This window comes from Mauremys reevesii, linkage group 7, assembly GCF_016161935.1.
Source record: "Mauremys reevesii isolate NIE-2019 linkage group 7, ASM1616193v1, whole genome shotgun sequence".
Lineage (NCBI taxonomy): Eukaryota > Metazoa > Chordata > Testudines > Geoemydidae > Mauremys > Mauremys reevesii.
The window spans coordinates 57,778,412-57,796,329 of record NC_052629.1 but is presented as its reverse complement, the minus strand read 5'-3'; the positions used below and the strand labels follow the sequence as shown (position 1 = coordinate 57,796,329).

At 41.5% G+C, this 17,918-nt stretch overlaps 1 protein-coding gene across 9 annotated transcripts in view; it reads left to right on the top strand.

Moving 5' to 3' along the window:
- The window catches only part of LOC120368875 (putative threonine dehydratase), a 99,215-nt gene extending 81,701 nt beyond the window's left edge, over positions 1-17,514 (top strand). For all 9 annotated transcript variants that reach the window (XM_039481565.1, XM_039481568.1, XM_039481572.1 and 6 more), the window contains 7 exons: positions 3-168; positions 2,282-2,378; positions 3,596-3,671; positions 5,126-5,251; positions 8,345-8,512; positions 9,592-9,649; positions 17,310-17,514. In XM_039481565.1, the coding sequence (XP_039337499.1) occupies positions 3-168; positions 2,282-2,378; positions 3,596-3,671; positions 5,126-5,251; positions 8,345-8,512; positions 9,592-9,649; positions 17,310-17,408 (790 nt within the window). In that variant the 3' untranslated portion in view covers positions 17,409-17,514. The remainder of the gene's footprint in view (positions 1-2; positions 169-2,281; positions 2,379-3,595; positions 3,672-5,125; positions 5,252-8,344; positions 8,513-9,591; positions 9,650-17,309) is intronic.
- Positions 17,515-17,918: the final 404 nt, after the last annotated feature.

The following is a 17,918-nucleotide window of genomic DNA, read 5'->3' as shown; positions in this document are numbered from 1 at the left end:
AGGGAGGATAGTGCTATATACCTGTCAGGGCTGGGTACCATGGGATTGGAGATATATGAACAAGTGCCAAAGCTGGATGCAGTGATTTTTCCTGCAGGAGGCCACTGTGGATTGCTAGCAGGATCAGCTGCTGCCCTCAAACATCTCAACCCACACATTGCTGTGATTGTAAGTTGTTTTCACCTTTCAACTGTGTATTTTGAGAAACTTATCCTCCGATCTCTCAGGCTTCAGAAAGGTTCTGTATTCTACTAAAGTACTGGGAATGAGTCTGTGTACACTATAGACCGAGGTTATTGGTTCCCATGGTCATCCTCCATGAGAACTCTATTTTAGAATTTTGGCAGTCTGCTTTGTTTCTTGGTTAATTGTTTGGGGGTTTGTTAACTATGTAGGAAACCTTTTTTAAAGCAAATAAGACCAAACTCTCCACATCTAAAGTTTTAACTGACCTGTTTGGGGCTGTTTAATGGATTTAAGAGTGTTTATTTAGCTTGTTTGAAACCTGTGTGATCTTATTAAGTCTTTAGTTGCCTCCAAGTTTTAGGACACTGTAGAAGGCTTATTTGAAAGACCTTCAACTAGATAGAGCCCCAATATAGTATGGAGATTACTTAATCTTTCCTCCTGGAAGGAGCAACCTATTCAGGTTAAAACTGAGGTCTTTGTGGATTATTGTGAAAATTTGTCCATAAAATAAAATGTTCATCCCAAATTATGCACAGAATAACCCCTTCTGGCTCTTGGTGTAGAAATTTCAGCTAGCAGCTGTTGAAATTGTAAGTGGTGGGATACAGCAGACAACATATTTCTGGATGATGCAAGGTTGCTTGACATTACAAGATCGAATTACTTTAGCCACCCACAAATGTATAATAGCTATAAAAAAAAAAAGTACTACCTGGAGGGTTCCTAAAGATGGGCACCAAACTGAACTTAAATGCAAACACCTCTGAATTTTAAGAAATTGGAATCCAGAGCCAAATTTTTAGGCTCTAGTCCATCTCTGCATATTGGTCGTGGTGATGATTATTCATGATAAATTAGATTTCTATATTAAAAACATGGGATAAGACTTGAGGACTTTGGTCATTTTTTACTCAATCTTGGGAGTTTGAATCTGAACTTGTCCCAAGGGAAAAACAAACCTATACTGAATATAATGGAAACTGGTATGAATCATTGACAAGACTGAAATCTCCAGAGGACCATAGTACTCAAGGCTGGAAATGTATATGATGATATTGATGCTATTCCATTATTCCCCATCCCTGGGCAAAAGGCTGAGGCCCTACTTAAGACCTATTTTGAGGACTTAAGTGGCACATGGGCCTTGTGCTCTCCCTGTGCATCAGGGTGAAATTCACCCTGTTTTTGTATGTGTCTTGTTTTTTCCTCATTTTGATGTAAAGCCTGCAGAAAATGAGGTGATGCCTGTTGGTTAAGATAGCTGGCACCAGTGTGTTTTCTTCTTAGGGAGGGATGTAATAGTCCAATGACTTAATTGTCCTTTCTTTCTATGACACAAAGGAACTGTTGGATTAAACATACATTTTTATTTATTGCTTGCTCCCGTTACAGTAGAACTTGATGTTATTTAAAAGGAATCTTTTATGATCAGGTGACAAGTCAAAAGGAACAATTCAGACTCCTTTTATGAGCTTATTCTCTCATGCCAAAAGTGATGAGAGATTTTATTTGATCTATTTGGAAGAGTTTAGCGACTGAGAAATCATAGAGGGACCACTGTCAAGGTAAAATCATAAATTAAAATCAACACACCACCTTATCCAGTTAAAATAATGCCCTAGACTACTGAAAGGTTTTTTATAATATAAATAAATGGCGAATATTCAACTAAAAGCAAAATTATAACTCATCCATCATCTCGTGTCAGTAGGATTAGACTAGTCAATTTCACTTTGGTTTGTACCAGTACAATGCTTCTGTGTTTTGGGTCCCCATGTAGGGAAATGGTCTTGATCCTTTTGAAATTCATGCAAACATTTCTGTTCACTTTTATTTTTAAACTATTCCCATCTCCCCTCCCCTCCCCCTTTTTTTCTTTAGAAAACCTAAATTTGGGCCTTTACCAAACAGACGGTATATCTTTAGTACAAGGGAGCAGCTAAAATTTAATTGGCAAAAGGGTTCATGATGGTTGCTGATCATAACAAACTTTGCCACACTTCTTACAGAACTGGTTTCCTTGCTGTTGGTGGTTCCTGTTGTAACTTGATCTGCATAGTAGTAGTTAAAAAAAAATTTCCTCCTTTCCCAGGGTGTTGAATCGGAGAGTTTCCCTGTGTTACAACAATCATTAAAGATAGGCCATCCTATTGAAGACCAGGCCTGTAGCAACCATCAGTTTTATGGAGGTAAAAGTATGAAATCAGACAATAAATGTTGTTATGGATTTCTACAATCTGTGAATCTTCTTTTCCAGTTGATCCATATGAAGTCTAACTGAAGTGAAGTGTCCCATTTGAAGTGTCGTGGTTTAATAAATGCTGCTAATAGCAACCCACGGAGCTGGACTTTACAACATGGATGCAATAAGAAGACTTCCAGATCCCACATTTTGATGCACAAATGAACACTTAGGGACATAAATGTATTTATTTAGGGCCACATTTTGCCAGTTGTATCACAACTAGTAGTACCTTATTCCACTGAAATCAATGGGATAGCTTGCAAAGTAAGACATTAATCAACATAAGGGTGGCAGAATACAGTGATTACTTACTTAGATGTATAAAACAACAAGGCAGCAGCATTTGGAAACGGGGGTTCCCAGTTTTGGGGTTTTGTCATTTAATTTTCAGAGAAACCTGCATATTTAAACAAACAACAAAACAAACAAAAACCCCTGTTTAGCTGATTTTTTTCAGAGCATCTCCTGCATTAAGCTCAATGAGCGTTAGAGGTCAACACCTCTGAAAATACAGCTGTGTGAGCATGAAAAATCTCCACTTCCTTCTTAACAATCTCTCCCTCCCACCCCACGCATGATCTCATATCAACTTGTGGATATTCCTCCACTTAATTGAACTAGAGATATCAAAACCAAACTTCTTACTGAAGCAAAGAACCAGACTAACACGGCTACCCCTCTGATACTTGAAACTTCTTACTATTGTTGTTAATTCCTCCTGCTCTATACTCTCATTTGTTGACCACTCCACTTAGCCACTATGGCTCACAAACTTGATGTCCTTTTCAACTCCTCATACTTATTTATAATATATAATTCAGGTGCTGTTGCACATTGAGAACCACATAATCACTGGGTCATTGGAGTCAATGGAACTTTGCAGGCCCTGGGGTGCAGCTGTATGGTTCTTACTGCAGGACTGGAGCCTTAGAGTGTAAAGTCTTTGGTCTCTTATGTTGGCAAACTACTTTTATTTGGATACAGAAATAACAGGTAATTAGAAAATGTATATTTTTAAAACTGTATAATGGCAATGTGCTGTGGGGTTTTTTGTTTTGTTTTGTTTTTTTAATAAAATAAAAAGAGAGCCCAGGGCTCTAGGCAAGTTTGGACATCACTAAATAGCCAGCTTCACTTTTGACATGTTTCTGAAATTTGCAGATGTGAGTGGACCTTGCTTTGGTACCAATTCTTTGCAGTTGACTGGGAAGCTTGTAGACAAGGTTGTTACCGTGAGGTAGGTGAAGAACAATGCAGTGAATGATGTTGACCTGAATGGGTATTTGTAAAACAAAATATGGTTGTACGTTAGAGAAGGGCTATAGAGGCTCCTCCCTGAGGGCCTGATCAAGCCTGACTTCCAGGGCTTATCAATTTATTTCAATGAAAGTTTCAACTGCTTGGGACTGCAGGATCAAGCTCTGAGGTCCTGAGTGAACTCTTTGAAGTCAGGAACAGTTTTTCTATTGATTTTTCTATAGCTCTTGAATGGGGAGATAAATGCTTCTTAGTCGGAGGTTATCTTCCCATCTGCTTTGGCATTCATTCGACTGTTTGGCCTTAAGCTGTATTTTATATAGTGTGTTTCAGACCAACTGTATCCGAAGTACTTTCAGGGTCATAAATAATATTTACGCAGTTATATATTTTAAAATAGGAAAGAGGTATCTAGACACAGAAGCAAAGGAGAGGTGTTTTTCAGGTGAGATTTAGAATGGGGAGAGACAGGCAGGGGAATAAAGGGAGGCTTTTCGAGATAACAGGCATTGTTGGACGACTATGGAATTGTAGCTGATGTTTATATGATGCAGTGCTATTTACCCTAATATATGATCAACCCATGGAAGAAATGTAAGCCAGATCCATAGCTGGGGTAAACTGGCCAGTTGAGGATCAACCCCTATGCCTTTTTCAGGGCAACTATGCTTGCACTATCTACCTTGAGATTGTGCAGGTTCTCTATGGGTACCCCCCAGATCGGTGTGATTATTGACAAAGATTGAACACGAAGCTCAGGTGACTTTTTTTAATTGTATATTTCACTGTAAAATACACAATTCTGTGTGGGTTATATAATCACCCAAACAGAAACAGTGCCAAGTGATTTTTGTATATAAGCAACATAGCATAAATTGCAAATATTAGTCATCTGAAGGCCAAGATTTAGGTGTTAACGAAATTCATGAATAATTAAGAATAACCCACAAAAGAGAATATTGGTGGGAAAATGGCAAAATGCGCGTGTACATATAATATCTTTTATCCAAATATCAGATGCTATAAACAAGCCCTATCTTACAATCCTTATGGACATGTTTAGTCCCAGGGTAGCAAAAGGGCTACCAAGTGTGAGTAAGGACTTCACCCATTAGTTAAATTTGGTCACCTTCATGGTGTGGGAACAGCCCTTTAACAACATACAGCAATACTATACAACAGTGCAGGACAGCCAGTGGAAAACAACTTACCCAAGTCAAACAGCAGGGGCAATTTAGGTAGGTAGGATGTACATATCCAACCGGGTATTTAGCCAGGATGCTGAGGCTAAAGCCCCTACTCTTGCAAAAAATACCGTGTAGTCAAGACCTATTTTCACACCCTTAATATATAAATATCTTGTCTCATCCCATTAATTCTTTTAAATTCACTCTGTATTTTGTTCAGTTTTGACACAGTTCCTTTTGCCTTCAGGGAAGAGGACATTCTAATTTCCATGCTGCGGTTGCTGGAGTTTGAGAGAGCCACGGTGGATGCGGAAGGGGCTATTGGACTTGCAGCCTTAATTGCTGGGAAGCTGCCAGAGTTAAAGAGTAAAAGGTACAGCATCTATAAACCAGCTATTGCAAACACAGAGCTTACCAAGGAAGTCACATGAAATAGTGTGTGCACACTCTACTTCTCAGACACAGAGGGGTCTCTTCTTCTCCTTTATTCTGAATGTTGAGGCAACCACTATTGTCAGTCGGACGCTGCTCTAGGGATAACTTGCTGAAATAGAGAGAGAAAGAGGGCCAGACCTTCAGCTGAAATCCTCCGTAACCAGGGGCAAAAGTAACTTAAAAGTCTTACCAGTACAGGGGCCTGGCTCCAGGCCCCCACAAGGGGCGGGGCCTCAGGTGGAAGGGGCAGGGCTGGGGGTCAGCAGCTGGGAGCCCCAGGCCCTTTTAAATCACTGGGCCCTGGGGCAACTCCCCTTTTGCCCCCTCCCACAGCCCTGGTAGGGGGGGGCAAAAGGGGCAGCAACATTAAAGCGCTGTCGGCTGCATACGGGCCCATTCCGACGGCCATTTCTTACCAGTATGCCAGCCCGACGCGGCCCATTTTCACTTCTGTCCGTAACAATCAATGCAGGGAAACAAATTGATCCAAAGGGTTCAATCCTGCAAGATGTTCAGCACTCTGGCCCCAACGTCAATCAGTGGGATTCGACATGTGTTTAAAAACGAGCATGTGTGTAAATGATGCCTTGGATCCGGGTCAGGATGTTCAGCACCTTGCAGGGCTGAGCCCAAGCTCATAGCAGAGCCCATAATGTGTGTGGATTATTTCAGGTTTGGTTTTTCATTGTGTGGGATCTCCTCTGGACAAAGCTGATGTCTTTGGTCACTTTGTAGGCTCAAGAAGAGAATTATCGGCTGAGTGAAGCAGCCTAGCATATCTTGTACTATACTGGCAATTAAATTACGGAGTAGCGCCTAGAAAAGATGAAGTGCAATAAACTCAAATAGAGTGAGACTGTAGTGAAAGAGAAGAAGCCTGGAATTGGGAGTGAGGAGATCTGGGTTCTGCTGCTTTAGCAGTGCCATAGACTAATGTGTGACTTCAAACAAATCACTTAGATTTCAGTAGAGGTAGGCGCTTAAATATGATTGAGGATCTGGCCCTTAACCTCTCTGTGGTCAGTCAGCAGAATTATGATGAGACTTAATGTTTATATAGCACCTTGAACACATCACCCAAATGTTCAATGGGCTTTTTCACTGTTACTAAAGTCCCTAACAGTGACTCTCAGAGGAGCGGTTCCACTGAGCTGGGCTTAATAGTTCTTTGCGATTGTTAGATGGGGGTCTCTTAATAGTTATTGATTCATTTTACTTGACAACATCGGTTGGTATTTTGATGGTACCCACAGAGATCTGGGGAGGCTGGATATTCAGTCCCACAATTGCCTACAGAAAATACTGGACAATGGTCAGGCAACTGGTGTGTTGAGACCATTGCTTATCACGAGTACCAGTATTGGCTCATTGTTACCTTGCGCTCTTTGTTGTTCCTTAGATTTCAACGGGCTCTTCAGGGCAGAGGCCTTATCTTTTTGAACAGTGCCAAGCACAACAAGGCCCTGGACTGCGTCTGGGGCTCCTAGGCACTACTTCAGTACAAATCATCATCCCAGTATTCTACTAAACAGAACTCTAAACTGTAACAACATTAAGGCCTCTAAAGCCTTAACTAGCCCAGGACGAGCCTCACAAGCTACATCTATGCTACAAGGTAGGGGTGTGATTTCCCTGCTCATGTAGATGTACTTGTGCCAGTTCTCATTGAGCTGGCATGGGTAGGTGCAATAGCAGGGGTAGTGGCAGCGGAGGCACAGCTGAGCCATGCCCAGTACAAGCCTGCCTCAAACGGGTGAGTACCTACTCAGCACAGCTCAGCCATGCTTCCATGGCAGCTACCTGTGCTACTGTGGCCACACTGCTATTTATACTCATGCTAGCTCGATGAGAACTAGTGTGAGGATGTGTATGTGAGCAGGGAATTCACACCCTTAACTCATAAGGTAGAGGTAGCCTGAGAGACCACCTCTCTCCCTATGACACACTGCCACAGGTCTGATCAACAGAGGCACTGATATAATAGAGAGGGTGTGGTTGACAGTGTGTTCTCATAAGTGTCCTGGGGGCTCTGGAATGCCCTCCCAGATCTGGACTGATAGATGCTCAGGGTACACTACAGCTCCATGACCTTTGAAGAGCAGTGAGAAGATTTCAAAATGAATGTGAGTATTGGTATTTAAATATGAGCTGCTGCTTGATGTGTGATACCATAGTGATGAGCACTATAGAAACTCCCATGGGGAAATTGGTAATTCTGTCTTGAGAGAAGGGTTTGAATAGTGTGCAGTAAATAGGGCCTGGGACTGCCCATTAAATGAGGAGAAAACAAAATATTGAATGGAAATATGTATATCCCCACTGAGCATATTCAGCACCTCTCGCTGTCTTGATCTTACACCAGTGCAGCTCCACTGCTTATAACAGTAGAAGTACTAATGTTGACACAGCACAGACATTTTTACTCCCATGTCCTCTATGGAGCATGGGCTCCTTTCTTTAGACAGGAGCAGGAAAAGGAGCACCTCTTGGAATGTCACTGGTGGAAAAACTCCAGACTGAGAGTTACTGAGCGAGCTCCCCCCAAGGCAGGGATATAATGAATGTACACTTATATGATGCCTTTCATCTGGAAGCATCCCGCACTACTTTGGAAGGCGTGTACGTGGCGTCTCTCACACCAAAGAAATGCAGCCACCTCCAGCAGCAGACAGCATTTACAACACTCTGTTTGGCCAGTATAGGCTCCAAGAGAAAAACATCTACTACATTGTCAACGCCTCTTCCTGGATCGTGTTTTTTGTCTCTTGTGAGGTCCCTCATCCAAGTACTGACCGGACTCTGCCTTTAGCTAGTGAAAGCTGAGGTGATCGTGGCATGAGGTGATACTGAAGCATATGCCATCTGAAAAGTAATAGGAGAGGGCAGCTGCAGCAAATGGCAAAAGCAGATATTGCATACTGTATCAATACAGTTACTGAAATATCTGCATTACTCTCTAGTATGGCAATTCTACAGGAATTTCTTTGCATAAAAAAGAAGGAAATAGTCCCTGTTTGCTCTTGTCTTTCAGAGTGGCAATCACTGTATGCAGTGGCAACTTGGAGCTACCTTTGATGAGACAGTGCATAGATCGTGCCCTGACCCTTGACAACAGAGTCTGCAAATTTTCCCTCCTTCTCTCTGATTGTCCAGGAGCTATTTCAAAGCTACTGGAGATACTGACTCGGGAGGAAGTGAGGTAATTCAGAATCCTGTATTTATAGCCGGTATTACACTGTTGAGAAAATAGCACAATGGACTCAGTGTTTGTTTTTAAAGACTATTGCATGCTTATAAGTGACAGCTGAAGGCAAAGAGAGTAATCCAGTGGTTTACACAAATGACTAAAGTAACCCAGGGAATCTACGTATATAGCACTGTTGTAGCCTCTGTCAAAAACCTTTCCCTGTCACAGGCGGAACGTTGGTATGTGCCCTCCATAATACGTCTACAACTATCCAGCTCTGGGTGGCTCATCAATGTTGAAATGTAGAATTTCATTGCTTCTAGTCATTGCGAGGCATCTACTTTTATTAAAACAAATTTGAATTGCTTTCTGGGCCATATGGTGCTAGTCTCTCTCCTAGTCATTTTAATCTCTATATTAAATGCTTCTCAGAAGCATGAAACAGTATAGAGTACAGGGCAAATCCTGCCTTCTGATGTAAATGCAAGTCCTGTGCGCACATACAAAAGCTAAGTTTTGCCCTTAACCCTATAAATAAAATACATAGTTGTTAAAAGCAGAGGCATATCTATTGCTAACAAAACTTGCAGGCCAAGTGACTCCATGGGGGAGTACTTGGGAAATGAAAGGAGAAATGAAATGGAGAATTCAATTGGAAAAATCTCTTCAGGGTTAAACTTCTACAAGGTCTTTCAATGCTGTCTAATTTCAGCATATTATCTCTTTTCCTGGTTGCTCCCATCCAGCTCTTGCACTTTGGTCCAACTGCGCATATCCATTTGATTGTTGCTATAAATTTCCCAGATATGTGCTAACAATCCATTGATTTAAATGCAATGGTAATAGGATGACAGTGGTGCAGCAGATGTCATGAAGGGCCAGTAGCTACGGGACTAAAAGCATTTTAGGGATGTGAACAGCCTCTGCTATGACCCCATATTTATTTCAGCATATGAATAAGGTTTGAAGTACATCACCCTTCTTTCCTCCAACGACACCTGCATGAATTTTATTGCTCAAACACTTACAGAAAGCATTTGACAATGACAAGGATTTGCCCTGCTCTTTAATTTATTCTTGGTTTGTTCTAGGGTGCTGGACATCAAACAAGAACACATGTTTGTGATATCTGATCTCTTCACTATTAAGGTAAGGGGGGGAATGCAGTTTGTCACTTCAGCAGTACTGGCCTCTCACAAACTTGGCTGTAATTTCAGGTTTCAGAGTAGCAGCCGTGTTAGTCTGTATCCGCAAAAAAAAAAAAAAAACAAACAAAAAAAAACAGGAGTACTTGTGGCACCTTAAAGACTAACAAATTTATTTTAGCATGAGCTTTCATGAGCTCCAGCTCACTTCTTCGGATTGTAATTATAATTGTAATTATAGAGTAGTTAGGACTCTTCTGCCTTCATATATCTTCACATAATCATGTGGATTGATAAGGCATTGTAATGCCACCCAGCAGAAAATATAGACTTTGGAAGCAGGATGTTAGATAATCAGTAGTACTGTGTGTTATAAGGCAACTTAATCACTGTGTTCTTAACAGGCATATAAATAATCCATGAGTAGCTTCTCCTATCATTGAAATGCAGACAGTTCTGGGTGAAATACTGAAGCTGTTGGTACTGCAGAGCTACGTTGTATATAACATTTCTGAACTGGAAGTGATGAGCAAGAGCATCCCGCTGAACTTTCAGGAGGAATCTGTGTAGTTTGAATGTACCTATCCAGACTTGAATTGAGCCAACACCCCCTGTATGGCTAACACTGCTATTCTTAGGCCAAGTGTTATGGAATCTTTGATCAGAGGTGGGACCTCAGTTCTGCACTAATTTTCCTGTTTTTGGCTTGCTGGCAGTTCTGAAAAATAAATCAATGAAAGAGTCTGTTCTAGATGAACTGAAAATGTTGGCCCATTGAAAAAAATCCATTTCCAGTCAAACATTTAATTTGACCTGAAGGTTTTGTTCTGGGTATTTTTAAAGGGCACAAAATGGCCAAAGAATGTGGTGGTAACGGTACCACTGTCTTCATTATTATTTTTTAACCTACTGGTTATAGGGGATGTGGAAGACAAGGGTTCAGTTTTTCCCCTTTGCTTGATGGGGAAAAGGGTTTTGAAAAGGAGTCTCCTACATATCAGGAAAGCGCCCTAGGCCCGGGGCTATGGGATAATCTCAATCTCTCCTTTCAGAGTAGCAGCCGTGTTAGTCTGTATCCGCAAAAAGAACAGGAGTACTTGTGGCACCTTCGAGACTAACAAATTTATTTCAGCATGAGCTTTCGTGGGCTACAGCTCACCTCTTCAGATGCATACAGAGAACATGAAAAGGTGAAAGTATGCATACTTTCACCTTTTCATGTTCTCTGTATGTATAAATATCTCCTGTTTGTGTGTTCCATTCTATGCATCTCAATCTCTCCCGTTGAAGTTATTCTACTTTGTATAAATAAAGAGTTATTGGACCAGGGACTTGACCGCAGGTATTCCACATCCTAGATGAGTCCTCTCACCACCAGGCTGTAGTCATTCTTACTCATTCCTTGCCTCAATCATTATTCACTGTCACACACAATTGAATGACGTAACTGAAATCAATGGGATACGTTTGATCTGAGCTCTAGGAGCCTTAGGTACTTTTGAAATTTTTTACTCTTCAATTGGACAATATGGAGTCACCTTTAAAGCCCCTCCTATTTTTATGTTTTATATTTTTTAAACTGAAAGCTGGATTTTGCTGCCCTTGGAACTCGAGGTTTCTCAATTAGCTTTTCATGAAATAGTGCTTACCACTGATTTATGTTGCCAAACAAGTTGTACTAGATCATCTTTCCTTGGTTCTTGGCAGAGAATGCTACAAGAGTTTTTGTGTCTATTGCAACCTTTTCTATGGAGCTAGTGCATCAGAATATTGAAACCAAATATACTCTCTGACCAAAAAAAATGTGCCATTGCTCATGTCTGCTTTTAAACATGATCTATTCTCATAGGCTTTCCATTCCAGTAGACTCTCAGTTGTACTGCAACAAGATTTGGATGGCAATCTAATCTAAAGGTCAAAGTGTTTCACAAACTGAATGATCCTGATGATGATTTTTAACAGTACTGGAAGGGGCAGGAATATATTTGTGATACAATTAGAGATAAACCTGAGCTGCAAAGTTGAGATCCAGACCAAAATATCCCAAAATGTTTTGAGGGTTTTTTGTTTTTTTTTGTAATCCAATGAATTGAAGTTAATCCTCAAATTTAGTAGTTCTGGATTTTTTTCCTTTGTAGCACTCAACGCCAAAACTTTTGTTTTAAAGTTCTGACTGTAAATTCTCAAAAGTCAAAAAGTAAAAGTTTTCATTGCAACATTAATTCACCCACATTGCACATACTTTGTTTTTCTTTTCTTCCTGTGTTGCTCCTGCTTCAGCAAAGCACTCTAAACATGCGCTTAAATCCCCAATCCCACAAGGATTTACCTCTTTTCAATGTGAGTAATGTGAAATTGGAAGTGAATTAAGCTAAATTTAATTAGGCCACTTTAGGTCTGAATGAGTGTCCACACAGGGGTTTAATGCAGTTTAACTAATCCACTTTAAATACACACCTTTTGTTAAATCAGACTAACTTTCCAGTGTGTCCCTCCATAGACAAGCACTGAAATGCATACTCACTGTTGTAAATACAGATGAGGGATTCTCTGCCTGAACTATGGCGTTAACGATGAATGTAGTGGCTCATTATGAGTTAAATCACTCCAGTGCTTAATCTTGCCCAGGATTTACTGTTTCATTTCCAAGTAAGAGAAACTTGGCTTTTACTCACTGTTTATCATGATGATGGAGTGACTTTACTCACTGGTAGGATGCTTTGAAGTAGTAGGGTTGACTGATTTGGTGCATATCTGTGGAAAGATCTTTGCTGTTCGCCAGTTGTGTGGTGACAGCTTAAAAAAAAAAAAGCCTGTGTGTTCAACTGCACATTCTGCTTTTGGGAAAATCTTTGCAGGAACTTTTGTGCTGAAGAAAATAAGCAGGATTGAAAAGGGGGAAAACAAATCTCCTTACTCTTTCGCTGATGATGATGTGGCTTCATGAGGTTCAGCAATTACTTAACGAAGTGACCTATGCAATGGGACTGGCTGCTTGTGTTTTTTAGAATGTGCAAGAACATCTTCTGTTTTGTACCTCTGATTTAGATGGTCTGTACTAGTGAGATTTTTGTCTTGCAGTAGATTACAGATCACTGATCTGGCAGCAACAGCAGTGTCACCAGGAGCCAGGTCATGTTGAAGTTGGTAGTTTTGAAAGACAAGATTTTTTTCACCGGTTAATAGTCTTTGGCAGGTTAGAAACAACTAGGAACGGGCAATTCCCCGAAGGATTTTTTTTATGTGCACCTCGTGTTTACAGAAATTGTTTATAGAGGATGGTAGTGAGTTTGGTTGCAAATATGGATTCTAGACCTGAAAGACTATTCCCTTCTTCAGACTCTCCCCTCTCTGCCATTCCTTCCCTTCTATGCACGAGGGCCACAGATCTCTTCTGAGAGCTGAAAATCCTAGTCCCTCTCCTTTCTGGGGTATTTCAGAGAGGGAGTTTGATTTTTTCAGTGGGAGTTAGGTGCCTTTGAGGAGCTGGGTCCAGGTGACCACTTTGGGACTCAGAGGGAGAAGGGAATGTTTTCCCCACTGTTCCTAGCCTAGGTTCCACATTGGACAGTAAAGTGTGTGTCTGAGGGTCTATAAAATTCAGTGGCACCTTGGGGAAGGAGATCCAGGACAGAAGAGAGTGGTCAGTGACAACATAGAACTACAGGAAGAAATATGCAAAATCTTAAAGCCTCACGATTGTGTAGGCAGCAAAATTGTAGTAACATCAATAAGTGAAAACCATTAACATGCTTCCTCCAGCTATTTCAATTGCTCCATTTTTGATATGGTGGGGTGAGCTGTTGAAATGATTAAATGAGGCAAATATTCACCTAGTTTCCAAAGGAATGTGTTTGATCTCTTTGGGTGCTAACGTACTGGCATGACCTGCTTCACACTAGATGCAGTTTGGGAACATTTTACAGGTTCTAAATATATAAAAATATACTCTTACCAAATCATTAAAAAAATTTAGCAATCCCCTCCTGTTTGTGTTGACACTGAAGAAAGATGGACAATCAGCAATAGCAAGCTAAAGTCTGGGTCAGACCCAGGGGAGAAATGGGCCTGCATCACTGTGGGCTTATAGACTGGGTGGAGGTGGGTGTCTCTGTGCTTTGGAAGATATCTCCTAGTCAGAGGGCAAAGTACTGCTTCCCTAATCAGCTGGTGGTAGCTTTTCACAGCTGCTCCCTTTTCTAAATCCGTCTAACTCACTGAGGGCTAGATTCAGATCCCCTTAGGCTGAATACTGCTGTCCACCAAGAGTAGCCCTGTGGAAGTCAATGGACTATTTGTGGCACAAGCTACTATTCAGTTTGGGTAAGCATTGCAATCTAGTCCTGAGTTTCTCTCCTCCCAACTATTCCCCCAGTATCCAACACTGAGCAGTTTCTTGGGTGAGTTGCTGCTTCCTCCTCCTCCTCCTCCTCTCCAATCTCCTAGCAATCGAGGAGCAGACTCTCTTCTTTGGCATGAATGAAAGTCAGTCAGTGGGTGAAGAAATTTAGAGGGGCTGTGGCTCTCCCTTGGTAGCTTGCTTCATGGATCAGTCAGGGCAAAGAAGGGGGTCAGTGTTCAGAGGGAGTGATTTACAGTGGTGGGGATAAGCAGTTTGCCGGTAAGTCTAAGCATGTGCTGAAGGGTGAGAGGAGGGGGAGGGGTCTTAGAGGGAGAATATGATTGAGTCAAGCTCAAGATCTTGTTCTTTACCATCAAGATGCTCGATGGCCGGGCTTGGCATATTCAAAAACAGCCTAACACTCTGAGATGGAGTGTGGTCAACAACTTGGCTTCTTGGCCACAGTGGAATGTGCCATAAGGGTAAAGCTCATCTGTGTGGGAAACAGACTTTCTGAGGAGCTGGTCCAAGACTATGGAACAAACTGCCTCAGGAACTAAGGACCATCATGAACCTCCCCACATTCCACTCTAAGTGCATTTCTCTAACTCACCTTCTCCAATACAAACACAGAGCAGCATGCGTGTATAAAAGAAAACCCTAACAAGCCAAAGCACTGCCCTGCACACACAATTCTCCACTTGGGAAGAAGAAAACAGACCGGTACAAGAGTAGACCTTGGCGCAGGGATGACTTAACAATATTCAATGCATGTGGTGAATTCCACTAACTAGGGGCACAGATGTCCCCACCAGCCCATTCTCCTTCAGTTGACATTGGATTTATGTACTTATAAAATGTGGCTGTAACTAACAGGCTGTGCATGATCCCACTTACCCAAGGAAAACAATGTTATAGTTAAACTTTTATGATACAGAAGACACTACTGAGAGTGAAATCTATTCCATGCACATCTGTAATACTCCTCTAGTCTAGGTGCATATTTCTCCCAAATAGATATGTCATGAGTCTCATAGACCATGTACTGGACCAAAAAGGCAGCGAGTAAACAACATCGAAGTGATACAATGCTGAAGGAAAATTTTTACTACTGGACTACTCAAGGCTTTGCTACAGATCCATAGCTTGTCAGCATATGGATGATCAGAATCCTGCTTGGCTCCCGGAAGAAGAAAAAAAAGTTTGGCCTCCTCTGGTTCCTAGTGAACACTTGTCCTCCTCACAAAAACCACAACACAAACTGACAGGACTGGCAAACTCATCAGAGCACCAGGAGTAGAAGCTCTATACTGATGGCAGTTTAGCACGGAGGGTTCTAGCAGCACTTCTTCATAGTGTCCTGAGTTCCGTTTAGTTTTCTGTCCATCCAGCTTTCACAGGACTTAATTCAGCCAAACATGGAAACTAATAATAATAATAGACTATAGATGCTACTTTGCCAATCAATCTCTCTCTGCTTTTCTGGCAGCAAAATCTTAAGTCAACTGTTGCTCCCCATCATGCAGCAGGTGCTGGGAGCGACGGGAAGGAGTTGATCAGCAGGGCCCGTGGACCCCCTGGAGTGCCCTCATGGACCCCAGTTTAAGAAACGCTGCTCTAAAAAAACCCTCCATCTCCAGTTACCTGTAGGCCTGTTGTATGTTCTAAAGGGGAAAAATAATAAAGCCATCTTCAGACTGAGGCACATAGCTGTGGGTAATAAATCATGCTTCATTTCATGGCTTTTCATAGTTTCCATGGCCAGAATAATTCCTAGAGCATGTTCGCTAGTGGGCAACCATAATCAATAAAAATGAGCTCAGGGCTACTTGGCACAGACTGTAGCTGGGTTTTGGGGTGTCTCACCATTCAAATGGCTTTTTCAGTGTTTTTATTTTTATTTTAAACTTTATGCTGGGGAAGTATGAAATGCTCAAGGGTCTGATTTTTCGGAATTTCACTGTGAGCATTTTTCAGATGATAGGCTGAAAGATAATGTTTTTAGTCTCACTGCATCCTTGAAAGTATCTATTCCTTATAGCTGTAATATAAAAAGCTGTACTTTTTGCATAGTTACTGGTGACTGAGAGTAATCAATAAACCCCTGGAGGTCCTCTAAAAATGGCCACATCCAAAATGTAACGTATGTTACACTCTGCTACTCCAGAAGGGATGTGGTTATTTTTCCCCTAAACTGCTATGTGCCAGTGAGAGGACTTCTCCATTAGGTTAAATTGCACAGTGTTGTGCAGCATCTTACAAGCTATGCAAGCTAGTTCTATACAGTACATTGTAAAAGGTACTTGGTGCTCTGCATGACAGCATGTGCCATAAAAGAATGAACTATATTTGGTGGTTTTGATTTCAGTTTCCCATCCAAGCCTCACCTTCCACAAAGTTTAGAGGAAGGTGGAATTAAAATCAGTATTAAACTGGAGCGGAAAGCATAGATTTCAGAATGCTTGTCCAGGATTGACAGGATCTCAGGACAGCATAGATGTGAGTGGCTGGAAAAGATGAGTGAGACAGGAGTAGAAAATGACACTGAGGTTGTGAGCTTGAGTGACTGGGAAAATAGGAGAATTGTCAATATACTGGTGGAAGGAGGGAGAGAGTGGGAGGGAAAATGTGGAGTTTGGTTTAGCTGTGTTAATTTAAATTAGTAGCAGAATGTCCAGCAGAGATACTAAGAGATGTAGGACAGAGTGGAGGACTGGAGACATGGTAACAAACCATGTAAGCAGGTGAAGTCACCCAAGGTAGTGTAGAGAGAATATTGGGTTGAGGATAGATCCCTAAAGGATGCTGACAAAAGCAGGAGAGAGGAGAAGGGGTGTCCAGTGGAGATGGTGAAGGAGCCATTGGAGCCATGATAGCACAGAATCATGGAAACTTAGAGAGGTAAGCATCGAAGAGGAGCGAGGAAGAAGCCAAGTTGATAGGCAAATCATGGGAATGAGAACAGAAAAGAGATCCATCCAGAAGGTGGTAATGGGTGATTTCATGGCAGTTTATTGGAAAGGGCAGAGTCAGAAGAGAGGAAGTCAATGCCAGTGGAGTAGCCTGTAATAAAAGATTTTGGAGGTAAAGGGGAGATGGGTTGGGGAGACAGGTGGGACCAAGGGAGGACTTCAGCATTCTGTTTCGGAGGACTGGAGAGAGCTATAGCATTGCTATAAGATAGGGAGTGCAGGGTCCAGAAGCTTTTAACTTAGATTGATCATCTAGCCTTTATGAATGCATTTTATGGCTTAGTTGGAAATACCATTGTGGTCTGAGAATGTTGTCATCTGTTCAAGAATGTTCCTAATTCTTTTCCCAGGTCACCTGCATTATAGAGACTAGAGACAAAATCCACACGGCACAACTCAGAAATGCTCTCCTGGAACGCTACCCGACAATGATGTGGATGGAACGGTGATGAGAAAAGCGCAATCGAAAATGCTGAGGTTCTTTAACCAACACATTATGGAAAGCTAAACTTGAGGCACTAATAACAAAATATGCATAAATCTTTCCAAACTGAACAGTTAGCAAATAGCTACAGAATCAATTGATTTATTTATTTGCTCACAATAAAGTGACTGTCCTTTTAAAACTTGAAGCATTAGATTAGCTCAGGAAAGCTTGATAGCATCTGCTTGTGTTGGAATTCATTACTAAGTTATCACGTGGCTGTTTGGATTTTGACTGGTATGTAGAATCCTGTGGTATTCAATAAGTAAATAGCAAGAGGACATTTTTCTTTAGTTCATAATGCAGCTCTCTTATCACTCTTCAGATTTTGATGCCCACTGCTTTAGTAAGTAATGCATCCTCCTCCTGCTGGCTTTTCACATATTACTACTATGCTCGCTTTATGTTTTCCAAGCCAGAGGCAGCACTTCATCTGCTGAGTCTGCCTTGGCAGTTGTACAGGTGAATTTATGTC